At 40.5% G+C, this 21792-nt stretch overlaps 1 protein-coding gene across 1 annotated transcript in view; it reads right to left on the minus strand.

Annotated features, from left to right (window-relative positions):
- Positions 1-21792, minus strand: part of COMMD1 (copper metabolism domain containing 1) — a 94602-nt gene that overhangs the window by 39070 nt on the left and 33740 nt on the right. The window contains exon 2 of the mRNA XM_061626152.1: positions 16995-17276. Within this exon, the coding sequence (XP_061482136.1) occupies positions 16995-17276 (282 nt within the window). The remainder of the gene's footprint in view (positions 1-16994; positions 17277-21792) is intronic.

Here is a 21792-nt window from a genome sequence, read left to right on the forward strand (position 1 = left end):
AGACAGAGCAGTTCCTCTGAGGAGGTATTGACTGTGCATATTTCATACCTTCAGACTATGTGAAGACAGAATACAGTAATTCCCTGAAGAGCAACTTAATCTTAAAATAGCTAAGGAATAAAAAATGGATTAATTTAGAAAGTTTTTTAATAACTGAAAATGGAGCTATTCTCCACAGTGGTCCTATAACAGAAGTGTAACCTATCCGAGTATTCAGTTCTGCCACCCTCGCTCACCCACTTTGCAATCCTCGCACTGAAATACTTGCAATAATCTAAGAAATCTCTGCGAGCAAACACTTTTTTTAAAATTACAGTTTATCTTACGAATTTTCACAATGGTCCTAACAAAGAAAGCAAGGCATAATTTCATGTGGAAATTTTAGTTTTGTTTAAGCATCGTACAAAGTGACTAGAGTTCAGTAAAACTTTATTGACATCTCTACACAGCTGGGCAACATTATCATTTCTGCAATTTGCAGGAAAACATTCCTATACATAAAGGGCTGGCAGTCCTTCAATTTGTTGTCACCTAGCTCCACAGAATGAACATAATAGTAAGCTATAGATCGCTAGTAGCCTTGGGAAGTATAACAAACAAAAATCAGAGCAGTTTAGAAAACAGTGGTTAAAATAAGTGCAGTTCTGAAAAGCTCAGTCTGCCATCTTCATTCAAAATGACATCCAATTTTATCCAGAGACAAAAACCTGCTCCTTAATCTTAGGAACAATCATGCAGAATTTGTGCATGATATCTTAAGATGTGTCTCAATGCGCAGCAAACAGACAACAGCTTTTCAAAATATACAGTAAATTCTTTGCCACTTTAATTGTAAAATTACGACAACAGGCACTTGAAGGACTACCTGCTTAATTGCTTATAAGTTCTTGGTTTTACAATGGAAATTAAAATCTATACTTAGCAAAATTACAGGACTCTGCACAGGTACAGATTCAAATGAGTTACAAGGCTGACTAATAAAAGCAATAGTTTTGTGAGAAACAGAAAATTGTCAGGAAGGTATGCAACTACGAATGGGGTCAAATTCTTAAGCTACAATGATAACTTCTCAGGAATGTCCACACCCTGCCATAAGCAGTAGTCATAACATCACAAAACGGAAATTTCTCAATACCTACAGTCAAGGACTTACAATGGAAATAGAGAAGCAACCATATAGGACTACAGACGATGGCTTGGATCCTGAGTTCCTGTGAGTAGAACACTGCTCCTACTGTGGATGGGTAGGCACTTTAACTAAGTCTTCCTCACTCTTGTAGACAAGTGCTCTCCAAAATCTACTCCCAACGTTTGTAGGGGTCTTCTGAAACAATGTTGGGAGTGGCATGGGAGGGCTGCAAGGGGGGGGAGATCAGTGAAAATCTCCTCCCATTTCCAGCAGCAGAAACCTCCACTCAATCACAAGCCTTCCTACAAATGGAAAGAGCCCTTCTGTTTGAGGAAGATACAATTGATCCAAGCTAAAATACAGAGAATTCACTTTTAACTAATCTCTTGTAAATATTAAGGACGGTATTGAACTAAATCATTGTGTAAGTGAAACACCGTTCCCTTGTGCAATGCCCCAGGCTTCCTCCAAAATCTGCTCCAGGGGAACCTCCAGAACAATTTAGGGGGTGCATGGGGAGAGGAGAGGGGGAAGTCCTGTTGTGCAAGCAGTAGTCATTCTGCTTGTGCAAGGATTTACTTAGCACAACGTTGAATACAACTCTGTGGGTCAGGTAATGGGATTGAGAGAGCAAGCTTGTCTTCCAGTCTCACTATGGGAAGGGCTGTAGCTCAGGGGCAGGGCATCTGCTTTACATGCAGAAGGTGTCAGATTCCATCCTTGGCATCTCCAGGCAGGGCTGGACGAGAATCCTGTCTGAAACCCTGGAGATAACTGCTAGTCAGTGTACAAAATACTGGGATGATGTCCTATTGGTCTGATTCAGTATAAGGTAGTTCCTTATGTTTCCACCAGTAAGGGAAGTTTTTACAAGCAACATTTTAAAAATGAAAATAATTAATGTTCTAATGAAATCTATATAGCTTACAGAGTATATAGGAAAGTCTATGAGTTGTAGGGATGTGCTAGTATTCTGCGACATGCAGGTTTGGTACTGGATTTTCCATTAATTAGCTTATTCTCTATCACTGCAGATTGGATTTTTTCTAGCAACTATCTGTGGGTATTTTTTAAAATCTCTAAAATATCAATATTAAGAATGATACAGTTATCTGTATTTCCTTTCAAAATATCAATACTGGTTTTCAAAATATAGGTATCAATTTTTTTTGTGGGGGAAAAATGGATTGGTAAAAGCAATTGCATTGGTGAAAGCTAGCCGACAAAGAACAAATGCAAACTGATACCAACCTGTTAGGTTGACGGAATCCTTTCAAACTGGCACCGGCCAAAGGATCCCATCCCTAATGAGTTGCATCTAGAGAAACACCTGCAAAAGGGAGTAGACAATGACCTTCCTTCCCCTGGCCACCCCTCAGGAAGCCTTGCCTGAGGGTTGGTTAATGCTGCTCAGCAGGGTGGGTTGTGGTATAAAGGGCCTGAGGAGGAAGGGAGAAATCACTCCAAACTGGGCAGAGGCACTTTCCACGAGCAGCGAAGTATCAGATGAACAACAAAGCAGAACAGTTTTTTATTTCTTTGTTCCTTTATTATTAAAGGGAGTTGGGGGGGGCACCATATGTTCATTACTGTTAGTGAAAAACCATACCAATATAAGGGAGAGTAATAACTCTCTTCAGTTCCTTTTGACTTCAACTACTAAAGTCAGCACGAAGCAACCATTATAAACTTTTTCCTGATTTACTTAAGATGAAATCTTCTTCTCTAGATTTCTTCCTTTTTCACAGCAGATAGGGACAACTGCGTTTGTTGAGGCATTGCATTAGAATCAGGCTGGGATGAGGGGGTAGTCTGCATGCATTGAACTGGGGAAACGTATCTCCTTTGCTCCTCATCTTCAGATGAAAGATGCTCCAGTTCCCTAGATCCAACAGGAACAAGGCGGGGGGGGGGTTCTGGGAAGCGCGGAGGCCATGTTGCCGAAAGGACTGCAGTGCTATTCTCAGGCAGGAGTAAAGGCAAGTCATGGGAAGCATCTGCTTCAATAAGTGCCCTTTTTTGTTGTAGCGCAGGAGCGGCCTGAAAAGTGGCAGGCAAGTGCCGATCCAAAATGGAGGCCGCCTCATGTTTGTTGGACAAAATGGCGGGCGCCGCATCGCGAGCGGCCGAAAACAGCTCTGCTAAAAGCCCCTGTGGTACGGAGGTCAGCGGAGGGGACTCGCTGACCCTGGCAAGCTTGCGGGGAGCGATGGAGTCCATCCGAGAAGAGGTGCCCTCAAGAGGGTCGTCTCCGCCAATAAGCCGCTGCTGCTGAGCATTGGCGGGAATCTGGGGCGGGTGGGAGCTGACTGCAGCCAAGGCTGAGTACTGCCCTGCCTTTCTTGAATATTTTTTTCTTCTTCGAAGAGTAAGATGCCGTCTTTTCCATGCTTGCAGGGAGTGGAAGGCAGAAGAAATAAAAGTGAAACAAGAAGGACAGAGAACTAAAGGTAAGTAAAATATTTATTTTTTGATTATAAAAGAAGTAGAAAAATAGATAGCTGGAAGATAGGCCGAAAAAACCTGGAATATAGGGAAAAGGGAGGAGAGAAGCTAGGCCAGAAAAGAAGTCAGCCAGAAAGGGTGTGGTCCGAGCTGAGACAGGAAAGGAAACTGAGCCTCAGCAAGAAGGGAGGAGCAAAAAACATTTCTTGAAGCATTTCCTGTGTTCGAGCTGTAGGGGGAGCTATAGTGCCCACGTGGAGACCTCTGTCATCCATGAGAGAAGGCAGGCACATTTCCTACACACACCCCTCTGTCGATACAACTAAAATAATTTAAAAAGTCAGATCCTAAAGGGAGAGGGCTTGTATGGAGATGGGATGAGATCTTAGATCTCCTATACAGTGCATGTGTATAATGGGTAAGGGACGAAAACAAGCCATGTGAAAGACAGTTGCGTGAAATGCTGGTATATCGGCTGAAAAAACTGCTGTTTGTTAACGTAACAGGTACTGCAGTGTGAAGGGGATTTTAGAAATCGGGACAGAAGTGCTACTTTTTAATCTGTTACACTAAAGCAATCAGTCCCATGTATGAAAACAGCCAAAGTCAGAAGTATATATGAATATGCCTGTACTGAAAAACGTTCAAAGCGATCCTGCTATAACAAAGCTATCTTGATATAAGATGGTCAAAAGTTCAGGCTCAGAGACACTGCCTTTCTTTGTGTTCAGAATTAAACTAATTCTTATATATTCATTCTCCCTTAACATCTACATGTCCTGCCAGACATTCAAGTCAATATTTCAGTGAAGATATTATGCTATTCAGAATCTGACCAGTTCAATCCCTGCTCACGTTTCTACACGACCCAGCCTAAGTTCACATATTAAATGAGTCGATTATTAATGTGAAATGATAGGTATATACTTTCTCTTTATGGGACTGACATCACCCTGTATCAAAAATCTATTCCTTAGATAAAGATGTAAGTTGTCCTAAAAGGAGTTGCCATTACTTTGACAAACCAACATAACCTATGCAATCTGAGATAGATAGTTATATCCAATTAAGTTTTACTCACAGTAGACCCACTGAAATTAATAGACCTAAGTTAGTCATATCTATTAATTTCAATGGGTGTACTCTGAATATGTCTAACCTTGAACATAACACAGAAACTGTAAGATACTAGTCTAGAACGTCTGTGAATCAGTTGAGTCCTTTATAAATTTAAGTATCACACCTAGCTACAGCAACATTTATTGCTTGCTAAGTCAGTGTATCAGTTAAAACAGCATTTTATATTTCTTTGCTATGGGCCAAAATGGATGATTCTTAACTAGTGAGGCTCTTAAAACAGTTGACATAGCTTTAAGGAATTCTGGCGAGCCAGCCAAAATATAGGGATAAAGGAGATACTTAAAAACAGAATCAGAAGTCATAACCGCTGTCATTTCTTCTCCTCGTAAAATATTAATTAAAATAATTCATAGCTTTAAAATACACAAGTTATTCTAAATTAAAAACCGACACAAAATTTACAGCTAGAGTTAGGTATTTCATCTAATCTTATCAGAATCTCAAGAATTAACATTTACTGAAGTTATTTGACAAGTTCATACTAGCTCTGCCACAATGGTATTTCATGGGAATGCAGCTGGTTGATGGCAAATCCCTGTAACACGGAGGAATTTTAAGTAAGACTTGCACTATTTAGAGAAACAAGAAGAAAAACGAAAGGACTATGTACATTTCTTTGGAGAGCCAAGCTATATGTTACGTTACTTGTGTGACAAATCACCCCGAGGGACAAGCTATATATAATATTACATGAGATTTTGGATTTAATGTGGGGTGTTTCTGGGGGGGGGAGGGATTATGTGCAGATTGAGGTAGGTGGGCAAGGAAAATGAAATTCATTCCATCCCTGCCAAGGTTCCAACTAAAATCCCCTGTCCCTGAAGCTGTTATTTGCATTGGGAAAAAATCTCCCATTGACATGGATAGCAGATTATATAATATAGTATATAGTGAGAAAAGGAATACGCTGAAGAGATCTTTTCAATTACTTGGAAAGACAAGAGATACAAGAGCACCTGAATAACAGAATTGTCTGCCTTATACACTCTTCTGTCTTTTATAAAGCTCAGAAGGGGGAGCATCTGGGTCACAAAACAGAGGGGAGAACAGATGGCATCCATCCAGCATTTGGACTGGATCTGTGGACGATTAGTTGTCAATCCCCAACTGAAATTGAAGGGTTCTGCTCAATTTCTTGGATAGCATTTCCATGAAAAGGAAAATTTGTGTTGTTTTTAAAAGAACAGTTTCCCATCAAACAGTGGCCCAATTCAAAAAAATTATCCATGTTAATTTTTACAGTGGAAGGGACATACTTAAGCTGTTCAGTTCTACATATTTCTAATTAGTATTGGCACATTTAAGAAGAATTTATCCTTGAATGAAAACCTACACCTATTCAAGCACACAAGTTTGCCAATTAACAACCAATTATTTTCTTTCTTGGAGAAAGAATGTATTTGTCAAGATGCTACCAAATGTTCCTCCAACACATTTTGAAAAAAGAGTCCAACTAAAACTACTTTCTGTTGTTTATACTAAATTCAGTTTCAGATGTAAAGAAACATCCTGCAGTTATATTCAAGTCCATACATATTAAGCTTCCTTGGTAAACATACTTATATTTCCAAACCATTTTTTCATCTTAAGGAGAGGTTGCTAAGCAATAACAGATTTAAAATATAAAAACAGTGGAATATTTTACTGCTAAGAAAATTAAAACTAATTAAATTAAAATTAAAAATTAAAACAAGCAAGTACATATGAACCTATAGATCTAAACTTACAAATGAATGCCAAGAAACAATATTTCCATGTGAAGATGGTTGAGGATCATGCCATTCTTTATCAGTTCCTATGTACTGTACATTCTTTCAGAACATGACATCTGAACTGAACTAGGTTATGAAGTACCCCTAAAAGCAACTACCGGTAGCTTTTGCAAAATTGAAACCATCTCCCTTTTTGCTTCATTGCTCTTACCTGCAGGTTATACCATGCAGCTTTTTGAGCTCTACCTGTTGGCCTGTGCAAGACTTTCAACAGAGGTGTCACATTTTGTTGATAGGTTCTCTGGACAGCAATGGTGCAACAGCACACTGCACTAGCTGCAGCTGCTGGACCAAATTTAAGGCAGCCCTGCATAAAGTGCGTTACAATAATCAACTCTGCAAGTTACCAGTGCATGGACCACTGTAGCTGAACCTGGCATACCACCCAAACCATTAGCTGGCAAAAGGCACTCTTAGGTATTGAAGACACCTGAACCTCCAGTGACAACACTTGATCAAGAAGTACCCTGAAGATAGGCACCTATTCTTTCAGAGGGAGTGCAGCCCCATCCAAAACAGAAACTGGCCAATTTCCTGGATCTGGAAACTATTAACCCACAGAGCCTCCATCCTGCTGGAATTCAGCTTCAGTTTACTGGCTCTCACCCAGCCTATTATTGAGACTAGGCACTGGTTCAGGACCTGCATAGCACTTCCAGACCGAGTTATTACAGAGAAACAGAGCTGTATGTTATTAGCATACTAATAACACTGTGCACCAAATCTCCTAATGACCAATCCCAGTGGCCTCATATAGTTGTTGAATAGCACTGAGGGACAAACTGGTGCCTTTTTACACCCCAGAACAATACCCAGGGGCCTGAAAGGCAATCAACAAAAGCTGCTCTTTGGAATCAGCCCTGGAGGTGGAAGCAGAACCACTGTAACACACTGCTCCAACTCAAAAAACAATCCAGTAGGTTAAAATGATCTATGGTACCAAAGGCTGCTGAAAGATCCAGGAGAATCAATGTGGTCATGCTTCCCCTGCCTCTCTCCCAATAATTTTATTTATTTATTTTAATTTTATTTATTATTACATTTATATACCACCCCACAGCCAAAACTCTCTGGGCGGTTTACAAAAATTAAAAACATTGAACATTAAAAACAAATATACTATTTTAAAAACCACATAAAGTTTAAAACCATGAAGCACCATAAATATCATCCACAGGGCACTAAGAGCTGATTTGGTCCCAAAACCAGACCTGAACCCAGATTGAAATGGATCTAGAAAACGAATCTTATCCAAGAGTGCCTGTAGTTGTGCTGCCACCTCCCTCTCTACCACCTCCCCCTCCCCCCAAAGTGGTATTGGGAACTGGGTGGTAGTTGTCAAGAACCACTGCCTTCTTCAGGAGCACTTATTAGACATAATAAAACAGAATGGGAGGAAGATTTGGTGACAGAATAAGGGACTGCAATTTGAGTACAAAGCCAGAAATTGGGATGAAAAAGTCTGCAGACAGGAAAGATTTATATTCTCTTCTTACTCCCCTTTATATACCATTACCTTGCAGTTTCTTTAGATGCATCATATTGGATGTTTCCCCTAGCTGCTAAAGAATGTCTACAGTGTTCCCTGATTATTTGCATCTGATGCTTAAGTAAATTTACCAACCCACTAGTAAAGCATTCAGCTCACATTTACAAGTTTTAGGAGCACACCTTTTCACTACCCTAATAATAATAACAGTCTGTTTTAAATACCACATCAGGGGTGGGCAGACCAGACTTGAACACACTATTTTTAAACAGAACAAACCCAGATCCCTGAGATCCACAAGCTGGAAGCAGTTATACATTGGCAGCTCAAGAGGAAGAGTTCAGAAAACACTCTCTTTTAATTGGCATACAATTATTGAATGCTTTTTTACAAGTAGTTGGCCGCCAAGTAATGTCACAGATAGCAGACAGCAACAAATCAGCCTGACACAATCTAGATTTCAACTGTGTCACAAGTACTAAAGAAAAGACTAAAAGAGCAATCGGAGCAGATTACTCAAATAAATGAGCTCAGTTGTAGACATGTTTCCACAAATGTAAAAATACAATTGTGCAGCATATTAATAAAGATTTAAGCATTCTAGAAAACATGCACCCATTTTCCAGATGGGAAGCACTAATGTTAAGGCTGAAAAACAGTGAGTGAATTCATGATAGGGAATTCTAAACACATTGGAGCAGATAACAGATAGTAAGCCATGCGATACACATGCAGCATTTGGTTTCATTTACTTTCTGAAGCATTTCTACCCCAACTTTTAACTAAACAGTCCACCAGAGCATATGATCAATAAAAATGAGAGTTTCCGCCTGCAGGTTTATAATCTAAAATAAACAGTATGAAAGAAAAAAAGGATGTGGAAGAAAAAAAATCACAATAAGGCACCAGTTGAAGTTACGTAAGAGTTCTTCTAATGACTAGCTGGAATGGAAACTGTTCTGGGAGGGGAAGAGGAGACAAATGGAACAAACCTCTCAGAAACACTGGCACAGTGACCCTGCTTCCAATTTTTTTCCTTGGCTACACCCTGATGGAGTGGCTTCCTCCACATGTCAGTTGATGGAAGGACAGCAATGAAATTAATTACACTTATATACACTGAAAACATTTAACTAGTTGACAGATGGCACACTCACAGCAAGCCCAAAAAGTCAACCCACAAAAACATGGAGGGTCTTTGTTGGAACCCTCCTTCTCCAAATGGGGAGGGGGAGAACTGGCCACAGCTCAGCGACCATACGACGGGCTCAACGGTATGGTGCCTTCTCTGAGACACTCAAGACACTATAGATCCTGTAGGTGAGCTTGTGATGGGGTCCTTGTATACTTTCTGGGTTCTCTGTTCCACTCATCCCCAGTCATCATAGACATTTTCCCAACCTACACAATGTCACTCAAGATTGTTAGTTGGAAACGGAAGAATCAGGTGCTTCACATTCTTAAAAAATTGGGGGCAGATGTTGCTTTCTTGCAAGAAATGCACTTACTTTAGAAAGTGGGGAATGGGTTGGAGAGGTGCATGCAAGCAGAACATCAAACAAATTTAGAAGCAATGCTACTCCATAAAAAGGAGCCACTTTCTCTTATGCAAGCTATCACTGACCCTGAGGGTCATTTCTTAATACTGGCAGCCAATGTCTCAGAGAAATCCTATGCCCTGATGAATATCTACAGTCCTAATATGGATGACCCTGCAATATTATATACACATTTTCACCATCTTGCCACCTTGATCTTCACACATGTAATTTGGAAGGGGGGATTTTGATGAAATCTTGGACCCAATATTAATATAGTAGTAATATCCTGATGCCCCATAAGGCTTCCTCCAGGATGCATTCCGCATTGACTTCCTATATAGGGGAGTTGGGACTGGTAGATGTTTAGCGATTGCTGCACACTTCTGATCGAGACTACTCCTTCCTCTCACTGGAGCTTCGTCTAGAATATTTTCTTATGGATTCTACTCTACTCCCTGCAACGCAGGCCTGCACAATTTGCTCCATAGCAATTTCAGATCATGCTCCTGTTTGCTTTTCTTTCTGGCCTGACCACACTACTAAGCTTGGTCAGTCTTGGTGCCTTGACACTTCTCTGTTTTCAGATGAGATGGCAAAGGAGATGAGGGAATTTTTTAAGCTGAATGAAGGGACCACTGACTCATACAATGATTCATTGCTGATATTACTTTTTCCTTTTATGGTTTTTATTCATTGATTGCTTTTCCTGAACAATACAAAAAAACAGTAAAAATATACATTAAGAAGGCCAACAAGCCAGCCAAAGATAGAGACGCAAGGGGGTTCAGAAGACCCTACCCTCAACATTCAAGGAAAAAATGAAGGGGGTTGCAGGGAATATGGGATGGCCCTGTCCCAGCCACTAATGCTCCCCACTGTCTGTGTACTTGTGTGCATGAGAAGGGATTCTATCAGCGTACTAAAATATGTATGTAGAAATTCCATGCCAGACAGATCCTGGCCCAACAAGTACGCATAAAGAATTCCTTCTCAAGTGTGTTTCTCAGGACCAAACTAGACAGGATGTTAATACAATTAATGACAGAATACAATTAATGTGCACATTTTTGTTATGAAAACAGCAGCCACAGAAAAAAAAGCATAGGAACCATGGAGATTGGGGAGGAGGAACTTTAACTCTTTTGCTTCCTAGCACAGTTCTGATAACAATTCTCTCTGCAGCCGATATTTTTATTTCAAGAGAAGCTCTAGGTTGGCCCTCCCTCCCAAACACATAGAAGGGATATACATGAAGTTAACTCAAAAGTAAGGCAGACTGTTGTTGAAAACAAAGGTACTGGGAAAGAATGGTGTGAACATTTTCCCTTCCTCAGCTCAATTAAAGGGCAGAACTACATGTTATACGGGAAATACAGAGTTCCCTACCTCTTACTTTTCTTGTAAAGCTAAGGTGGGATGGGGGAGTATTTAATGCTTCTCCAACAAAGTGATTCTCCCCTGTGAATGGCACCCTGGGCCATTTTAAATTATTGCTTTCCCCATCCACAAATCAAGCTCTGAAACCAGTGGGAGATACAAGAAGTAAGCCCAGTGGACTTGGGTGACATTTGCCAAAAAGAACTGTGTGGTTACAGGAAGGGTTAAATATCGCCTTTCTCACCAATTCCCCCAGGATGTGTCACTCCCCTCTCCGGCATTCATGTGCCTGATCAGGGATGGGGAACCTGCTGACTGCAGACCTAATTAGGCCCAACATGGGCCCAAAGTTGGCCTGCAAGCATGTTCCCCACAAACCATCCTCATCTGTCCCATACCTGATATCCTATCAGCTGAAGTCCATTTGAACCCCAAATGCTTCCTGCAAACAGACATAAAAAAGACTCCCTTAACTGTGGATATATCTTCTCAGTGGCTACAGCAAGTCTCTTTGAAGGCATGCTCTTGGTGACAACCAGTTGACAGTATGCCTTTAAAGGAGATAGCAGTATTCATCAGCAGATACATTATTACAGTGAGAGCCCTTTGAACTTGACAGCTGTCAACTACTCAACATAATTATGACACCGTAAGCCTGCAGGGGGTGGGGGAATTAAGAATCTGGATTCCCTCCCGCTGGATCCAGCCCTCCAGCTGGATTCAGTTCCCCACTTCTGTTCCTTGATAAATGTAGGTTTGGGATTATGTTTGCCAAAATAACATGCTGTTCTGCCCAAAATGTTTATCTATTAATTAGCTATGTTGCACTACACGGAGGAAGTCAACAAATGTTGACTCTATAACAGGGGTTGTCAATATGGCACATGTTGGCCCCAATGTGTTCACCAGCTCTCCTATGGCGCTGCAAAAGATCTGAGGAAATAACCCTTCAAAAATCCACAACAACAAGAGATTGTTTGCTCTTCACTCTCAGTTCCTGTTTGCACTGGCTCAGCCTCTCCTGTGTGGAATATCCCCCCTTCAATATGCCCACACATCTCAATGGATGCCAGAATTTAACACCCAGCCTCCTTTGCATTTTGAACAGAGCAGAGGTGCAAAGAACTTCTCTTTGTGAGCTAGTGCAGCAGTGGCAAATGTAGGTACCGTTTTCCCAATTGCTGCTGGATAGGGAGGGCATACCCACACCATTTTATGATCCTGTCTCTTTTAATGCTATTTCAGAGCATTTCTCCCCCAAAATTCCAAATGTGTCTTCTGGCCTACAAAGGTTGGCGATCCCTGCTCTATAGTATGCTCTCAATACTTTAGCAAAAATTACTTATTAACAATTAGATTTATCCAGCAATTTTTGAAAGATCTATTATGGAACAAAAATGTTTAACTGGAATGTATTAATATTATTTTTGTGAGACAACTGTTAACCTTCTCTTTCCTACACATAAAGATTTGGGAAGTGAATGAAACAGTATTCTAGGATATCACCTAAAATTAATTTAAGAAAACAGCTGTAGTGAAACACTGTACAGGCGATTCAAATTCACAAATTAGTATTAATAATATTTTAAAGTCACATATTTCATTTAAGATAAACTAAAATATTTAATGCATAGATCCCCTTACAGATGGTAACACAACAGATGATAACACAACAGCAATTCAGCTGTGGAGGGTGGAATAAAACAATGGTTGTTAACATTTGTAAAACAGCTAAGGCTTAAGTAGTTCACACAGTAACACCATAAAATCCTAGAAGGATAAAAACCAAACAGTGAACTTTCACACAAAACTCAATCCTGCCCATAAAAAGCCTGTTGCTTGCAGTTTGCAATGTAGTTCCTTTTCTGCAAATACTTAAAGAACAATCTACGTGGTGCCTGGAAGTCTCAGAAACGTTGTCCCAACCCACTCACTCAGCTGACCTTGGTGACCTGGTTTGTGTACGTGCTTTCAAAACATGCTTTTGCGGGTGGTCTTTCATGATGAGAGCTAAGGAGTTCCGAGATCTCCATTCTAGGGCACTCCCACCAAACTAAATGACACATTAGTTAGTGTAAGTGACCTCAGCTAGGGCCTGCAAACTCTCTTTATCACAGACACCTTTCCTGGCTGGTAAGGAGTTACAGGACATCCAGTCCCTGGAATCCCTTGGCTTGCAGCAGAAGGCATCCCTGAGGACAAAGGCAAAACACTGGAGGTCAGGGTCTTCTCTGGTCCTCTCCAAACATGCAGGATGAACTCATTAATTTAGGAAAATGCCATTTAATCTGGCTATCTGAGGAAGTGTGCAAGCAAAGCTACCATCACAATGCAGGGAGAAAATGAATGTTGTGAAAAGGACGTTCAGGGAAATTGCCACCCACAACGAATGCTCAAGAATGGAACCCAGGATGATGTCCATCTATAGTAAGCTGGTAGCCATCTTTCTAGATAAGAGAGATGCGACTCTGGGCTACATTGCAGGAAGTAGCATTGTGTTCCCGACGAGCATCAGTAGAAGCAACGTCCAGGCAAACCTCATAACTTGCACCAGAAACCTCTGGTTAGTTGAAGCAGACTCCTTCCCCCACCCCAGGAACCACAGGGTAGGGGCAGGTGCCAGCTCTGCAAAAGTCATTACTATCACTTCTGTTCATTAGGTGGCACTCAGAGTAGCCTCCTCCAAGGCTTGGATTGACTGCATGCAGGCACCAAGACAGCAGCCCAAGGTCAGTCAAAGCTCTATCACTAAGGAGACAGAGATACCACCAACAAAAGAGCAATCTTCAAACAGATCCACCATCAATGTATACAAAAAGCCATCATCACCCACTGAAGTTATAGCAGCACTCTAGACAAAACATTCAGTGCTCCTGTTTTCCTTTGATAGGGGACAGGAAGAACAAGAAGCAGAGCAGGCTCTGGAGCAATAGCTGCATCTTCTGTTAGCACTGAGACAGCATCGAGATAGTGCAAGGAGACTAGGGTTGAGGGCCTGAGACTGATCCTGTATCTTTAGGAGAAGAGAAAGTCAGCCAAGTGCATGTGATCTTGCAATTCTCCCTTCCCCCTGCACAACTTTTAAAGATACAGAAGACCTCTTGGAGGCTGGGCCTGGCAACCAAGAGGTCTTCTGTATCTTTAAAAGTTGTGCAGGGGGAAGGGAGAATTCCACCTTGTGGTTTTTCCCATTACAGGGTTGCAAGAACACCTGCACTTGGCTGATTTTCTCTTCTCCTAAAGATACAGGATCAGTCTCAGGCCAGGAACCTGGCAACTCTAAAGGAGACCCATCATGCTACATTGAGTTGGCACTCAGGAAGTTAGCAGAACAACCGAAGAGTGGGGAAGAAGGTGGATCCAGCTGACCTCGCAGTCAAGCGGTTTGGGGCTTACTTCCAGAGCAGAACTTCCCCACTTTTCAGAATCAATCTAATCTCCCATTTCTTTCTCCATCTTTCTTTCACTTGCTTTAGATAGTGCAGATGAACAACAACTTGAGCATCCTGAAAACTGTGCTTGCCTTCAGCAATAGCTCCAGGAAAATGCACTACTGACTAGAGCACAGGAAGGCAACTAGATTAAGCAACTGGAGAAAGAACCCCAAACATACACACCAAAAGTGAAAATTTAAGAGCAAAAAGGGAATATGCGAGTAGGAGGCACTACAATCTCCCACAGCCACCTCTCTCACAATGAGTCTCAGATACCAGAAGTAAACTTGTGTGTGTGTGTGTGTGGGGGGGCTTTGGGGAGATAAGTGGTAATGGAAAATATTGAATGTGACTTTATTTCCAATTACATACTGTTAACATACATTTTTTGTGTGCAGTGCTTGATAATATGGTACAGAAATCACAGAGGAAAAATAACCACTGACATAGCGCACAGCGTATAAACAAAGTTCAGTATTAAATCAGTTTTATCCCACTTCTCCCTGAGCAATGTGAACCTTGCCCTTTCATTATTTTTGTTTGTCACACGGCACTTTATCCAGTTACGTAACTGTTCCCTCTAATACGTTTATTTCCAAGGTGAGCAAAGCTCAAGCGATTACATTTATCCTGGTCAGCAGAGTGACCATTTTCTAATAGTTTTTACTTGGCAGATTGTATATTTTTAATAAATTGCTATTGTTACATCTATCATTTGAATAGGCTGTAAATGGATCTGTTCTTTTTACAAAAGTAAAGCAAGAGAGACATGGATCAGGCTGGATTAAAGTTGCAGGTAATGGGAAAGCACTCTTCCTCCTACACGTCTGTGTAAAGTCTTCCCCCAACTACTATAAAGGGCATTTTTGTGCTTTCTCCAGCCTGTTAACCCCTATACCGTCCTAGCTTTCCTCCTTGCTTCACTGAGCTCTTTCTCTTGCCTATTCTGCATAACATCCTTCCTTCTCAAGTGCAGCAAACACAATTCTGTGCTTTCGTGTATTTCCCATCTTGTGTAACAGCTCTGTGTATATTTTTCTGCACGCTATGGCTTCTAAACGTGTGATTACTGCAGCATAGACATTTGACTCTCAGTGCTTCCTCTTCCAGTAACAAGATCTTCTGTGTAAGAGGAATGCCATGTGTGAAGCTGAGAGTATAAGGCTGAGAATACCGGGGTTGCTGTAAAAGAGTTTGGGGTTCCTAGGTGGAAAAACCCAGCTTCAGATCCCCACTCAGCTCTGAAGGTCGCTGGGCAAGCCACTCTCTTGTAGCTTCGTTAGCTCACAAAGCTGCTGTGGAGTTCAAATACTATTCTCAGCTCATTAGAGGAATAGCTGCGTACAAATAAGCATTCAGACAGCCTTTAAGGGGATCTGTTCTCAGCTTTTTGGTTCTTCTCACTATCTATTGAGCTACATAATGTTAAACAGAAGCATGGCATATGACAGCAGCTATGCCGAACTCTCTACTTGCGTTAAAAAGTATTTACTGCTTTGATATATGTTTCTAAATGCATTCTGTCTCTTAAATACGTAACTTTCTTAAAGCCACTTCCCCATTTTAGTTTTATACTTATCCGAAATGAGTAAAATCGGATGTCTCATCTTATATTCCCTGATCTGGTCAAAACTATTTATAATACCATCCTGTGAATTTTTCTCAAGACCTTTATTTCAAGGAGTTCATTGTACAAAATAGTTTAAGTGGCCTGAATAATTTTTCCTTCCCTTCCCCCTTCAGAATGTGCTGGCAATGATGATCATTACCATACACCAATTATTTTGAGATTGTGTTCCTAGGAACCTTGGCATTCCTCAGAAACGTATCAGAGATGCCTTGAGGAGATACTTAGCCTTAGTGAGCAAGCTACATAGTACATAAATTGTAAGCAGTTATGGAACTTTTTGTGTAATACACTATCTGATGGGAACGCTGAGTGCATTTTGACATGCACATTCAGTGGAGCAGCAGGTAGCCATGGGTGGCACCCTTCATGACTGGAATGAACTTAGAATGTGTCCCAAAATCCTCTGTAATGTGTAGGGATTTTATAGTTATCTCAAAGGGGGAGAAACATGAAGTTGGAAAATGGGGGTTGTATCAAATTGTGTCACTGATTGCCATTATACAACTGTCACATTAAATGCTTGGATTCTGAATATGTTTTCTTGAATATAAGAAAAATGCTGATTTCAATTATATTCACATCTAATATATATGTTGAGGAATGCAGCACACACATGGCTGGGCTGAAAGAGAGTTTGTGGGCACCAATGGTCATCTGACTGGCAGGACTTGCAAACTGCTGCTCCCTAGGCTTTGAGAGTGCCAATGATCAGCTGGGGATTGCAAATTACAGTGCCTTTGTCAACATGGTTTAACTTCAAACTGTGCAGACTAAAATGAGCCATGTGACATCCTTGTGATGTTGTGTAATTGACACACCTGGCAATCTTGGCCTGCAGAGGTTGGAGAGATAAGGAGCTGACCTGCCAACTTGATCCAGTTCCCCATCCCTAGAGCAGACAACAATCAGTGTAAGATCCTATCAATAGACACTCTTAACCCAACAAAGTGATCTATGTCTACACATTTTCTTACCTACCATTGACATCACTGAAAGGATGCTAAACCCTGTGTTTAAATAATATAAAAATTGCTCACCTGTCCATTTTTCCCCAGTTCCAGTTCGACAATTGCCACAGGGTTGTTTATTTGGTCAATGTGTCTTGACTGAGACTTTAAATCCACTCTCCAACTCATGTTTTTCAAACTATTTTCCCACTTGCTCTGATTTATTAGGCTCTCTCGAATTTTAACTCTCTGGTTTTTCCAAAATTTTGCAATAACTGCAGCTTGATCAGTTGTGATGCCTCCTGGTTTCTTTGTTTGTGCAGTCAAAAAAGCCTCTAGCTGATTCAAATCCATGTCGGCTGAAGCAATTGACTGAAACAAAAATAAAATGTTATAGCTTGCATTAGTGTACTCTTGGAAAAATGAAGCATGGAGTACAATATTCTACGTTAGTCATCACACCTCACCAGAAGGAAACCTGGAATGGATTCAGTTAACCAGTTCTCAAAACATAATGTAGCGGCATATAATTAAGAATGTTCAGAAAATAATCAAAAAAGGCAAACTCTTCCTTGACATACATAATTCAGTTACAGGTGGGCCCCGCTTATATGGCAGGTTCCATTCCGGACCCCCACCGTAAAGCAGAACCCCATTGAGTATAATGGGGCGCGTCGCACAAAAATGACGCAAAAGCGTAAAAATCAGCTTTAAAACAGAGAATGAAAGCCGCCGCATTAGCGGAATGCCAGTAAGTGAAGCGCCGGTAAGCGGGGCCCTTCTGTATTAATACAAGATAAGGGGTTGTATTCAAAGTAGTGCTAAGGCAAATGTTCTGCTAATGCAAGGACTTCTCCTTGCATAATGTAACATTCTCCCCCTCCCCTCCCCTCCTGCACCACCTAAATCTGTTCTGGGGTTTCCCCCAACCCTCCAGGGCAGATTTAGAAGCCCAGGAGAGAAGATGGAGGAAAGTCCCACTGCACAAGTGGAGGTGGTTCCACTCATGCAATTATTTAGTTCAATACTGCCCATGGAGCTGTGTGAACTACATGCCACTATATTTTTGTGACTATTTTTGAAGCTGTGACCAATATTACAACTTTTGGGTAAGGTTCCATGTTCTGGGCATCTCTGCTCCCTCTACCCCCAAGTAAGTTACAGGCCCACCGGCATTTTCCTTTGATTTAACTGTCTCATACCAAGGACAACAGTGAATTCTGCCACCTGGGTGACATCCCCTCCCCCAACATACTTCTTGAAGGCAAAAGTAGTTATTTATTGCATTTGTATACTGCCCCATAGCTGAAGCTCTCTGGGCGGTTTACAACAAGTAGTTGTTCTTCTACAAAGCAGATTTTTTTCTAGAAGCACAGAAGGGTAGGGTAGAGGGTAGAACCTGCTAGAAGGGCAGGGTAGCTTCTTGGCACTAGCCAGCAGGCATGTGAATTCATGGAACTCTGAATATTTAATAGTCAAGCAGGAAAAAGAATCATTGCAAACTCTAAAAATGAGAAAAGGCTTGTTTACTATCCTGCCAAGAACAAATTCATTATGGTTTTCTTGGTTGAAAACTTTCTTCTCGTATGTCACTCTATAAAATAATAATAATTTGAAATGCTACTTCCATAATGGAAAAATAACTGATCAACAATATGGTTTTGGATGGTCTTTTTTTAAATAGATCCAGAAAGAAAGCAGTTCTACAACACACCCAAGAGGAAATACAGATATAAATTCATTATGTTTTCTGAGAAATAGAGTCTGACAAGCATGTAACACTAGTGAGAAAGAACAATTGGGAAAATCCATGGGGAAAACATCCTTAATTTCCAGAAACAGAAGTTTTCTTCTCAACAGCTATGGCTGTGATCCACGAATCTGCCATGCCAGGCTGTGTAGGCATTTTCTTTAGCAAATCCTCTAAATTGCATGTTGGTGCCAATCTGCGAGACAATGAAATCAAAGGCTTGGAGAAACAAAAACAATTCAGGTTCATGTACTATATCAACTTTTGGCTCTCCAACAGGCAGGAAGAAATTCAAGGAAGGAGGGAAAGCAGTCACTTTATCACAACAGCTTGAATGATGATGCTGTTAATATAAAAACCTTCTGATACCTTTACTGGGTAGGGTTGCCAGGTCTCCAGTTTTCACCCAGAGACTCCAGTTTTGGGGGGTCTTCTCTGGTTCTCCGGGTGAAGCATCCCAATCTCCGGACTTTTAGCTTTCATTTAAAAAAATTAAGTTTCTAGGTAGTCTGGTTCAAGAATATACACCAAAATATCAGCTCCCCCTGCAACTTCTGTTAGTACCAGCTGCTCTAATGCCTGCCCTTTCAGGTTTTTAGCCTATAGTTGTGATTGAGAAGGGATTTGTTGACCACCAGGCAATAGCGAAACCTCACTGCAAGTTCTGAAAACAGTATCCTTTTTCTACTTGTCTGCGTATCAGGAATTCAGTAAATTTATAGCTTTCAGCAACATCCAGAGTACTTTCTCTGTGCAGGAGATCTGAATACATTGGGACTTGCTTCTGAGTAAACATGCATAGGATTGCACTAGAACAGAAGATCACAGCAGGGTCTTTGCAGGCAACATGTACAGTAAACAATTTCAGTTATGATGATAACAACAGCATACATGCAGATTTTTTTTAATTACTTGCCAAAAATAGCATATCATACCTTTTATATTTCAAATAACTTTTGAACAGAAACTTTAGAAAGTGTACATGCTACAGATTATGCCATTATAATGTGTAAAACTATTCTAATTATAAGGAGTCAAACAAGTTTAATTTTTTATGGGCTGTTGAAGAAGGCAGTTTGTCTTATTCATAACTTGTTTTGAAAACTTTCCCAATATAAAGTTTTAATCCTATAATCACTTTTCTGGGAGTAAAGTTGCAATGTTAATTCCACATACCTGTAAGTAAATCCCATTGAATTTAGTAGAAGTTACTTTTGAGTAGACATGGTTAGGATTTTGCTGTAAATCAATGGGACTTTGGAGTGAACTTAGCAAAGGATTGTGTTGTAAATCTTCCTCTCCCCCTCCAATCCTTTTTTTAAAGCAATTAGCATGGCTTACTTAGGTGTCACTGCTTTTACTTGGTAGGAAACTAATACTGATTTTTAAAAAAAAAATGTTCTACAATGGTCAACTGGTTTTGACAATAAACTATTATATGGGGTGTATGTGTTTTTACATCTTCAGTGTGTGTATATATGGAATATTTCCAACAACCCTGTGAGGTAGGGTTGGAAACCAAGGCAGCTCACAAGAAGAAGTAATGCCATTTAAAATCCAATAACTATAAAACAAGTATATAAGAGTTGCAAAACAACTTAAAGTGGCATGATTCTGAATTTTGGATTGGATGAGTGAAGTTCCTTATCACTGAACTGCAGTCCTCTGCACACTTCCCTGTTTGAATAAGCCCCACTGAATACATTGGGATTTGCTTCTGAGTAAACATAGGATTGCTCTATAAAAATCTCTACAGGTTGTGTAAATAATAAACATCTTTGTCATTCATGCTTATATAAATATTTCTTCATACTATGTCTCAATATGTATCTGATTTCACGCTATGATTTCCACTACATTTTAAGTTCATTGGGGTGCTTATGGTCACCATCTGTAGTTTTCACCCTGAGGGGCAGATTAGGCTAAGAGATGGTGAGTAGCTCATGGACACCCAGTAAACTTTGTAGCTTATTTCCATTTAAAAAAATAATTAAAATGATTTATATGCAGGCAAAATTTATGAAGTAATGCAGATCCACATAATGCATTTAAAACACATCCAACTCGCATTTAAAACGCTTGACTTCCCCCAAAGAATCCTGGGAAGTGTAGTTTCCCCATCACAGTTATAGTTCCTACCACCCTTAACAAACTACAGTTCCCATGATTCTGTGGTGGGATTCATGTGCTTCAAATGTATGTTGAATATGCCTTAAATACACAGATCTGCCCTAGTATGCTATGCATTCATTAGTGAATTGAAAAGAACAATTTTACAAGATCCTTTTTTAAACAGGGGAAGGGCACATGTTTTGCATACAAAGGTTCAAAATTCAACCTCTGGAAAAGGCAATCTGTAAAGAAGTTTGGAGCAGAAACATTAAAAGGCAGAGGCAGGGCACTGAATACATTGGGACTTCTGAGTAAACAAATGTTGGATTGCACTATAAATATCTTTAAATATCTTTAAAAATTAATTTCAACGATTTACATTCAGGCAAAGTTTATTAAGTAGATCCACATAATATGTTTAAAGCACATCCAACTTGCATTTAAAGCACATGACTTACCCTAAAGAATCCTGGGAAGTGTAGCTCCCCCCTTACAGTTATAGTAATATAATATATATAATAAACAGCACAATCCAAACCATATCTACTCAGAAGTAAGTCCTATTGACTTCTATGGGGCTTAGTCCCTTAGTGTGTTTAGAATTGCAGCCTTCAGGGGCATCCATCTTTCTCCTGAGTGCTCCCATCTAACATTTCCACAACACAAGGCTCCTTTTGTCCTACAGTGGTTTTCTGGTGATTGGCCTGGCCTGAGGGCACTTAAACCCTTTTTTGCCAGAAACAAGTTGGCTAGATTTCGTGTTCCCTACCCAGGTAGCATCTTTTAGCTAAGATTTCTATCTTAATTTCCAATCAGAGTAATGTTTTTGTTTGAATTGTATGTGCCAAGCAACTGTGGTTGATGCTTAATGTATCATGCTTAATGACATCACTCAGGCCTGCCCCTATGACATCACTCAGGCCCATCCCTATGACATCACTCAGGCCCGTCCCTGAAATCTCAGGGTTTGGGATGCTTCTGACCTGGCAACCCTAATTTTTATCTTTTCTTTTATTTCTTATGTTA

This window comes from Rhineura floridana, chromosome 4 (assembly GCF_030035675.1).
Source record: "Rhineura floridana isolate rRhiFlo1 chromosome 4, rRhiFlo1.hap2, whole genome shotgun sequence".
Lineage (NCBI taxonomy): Eukaryota > Metazoa > Chordata > Lepidosauria > Squamata > Rhineuridae > Rhineura > Rhineura floridana.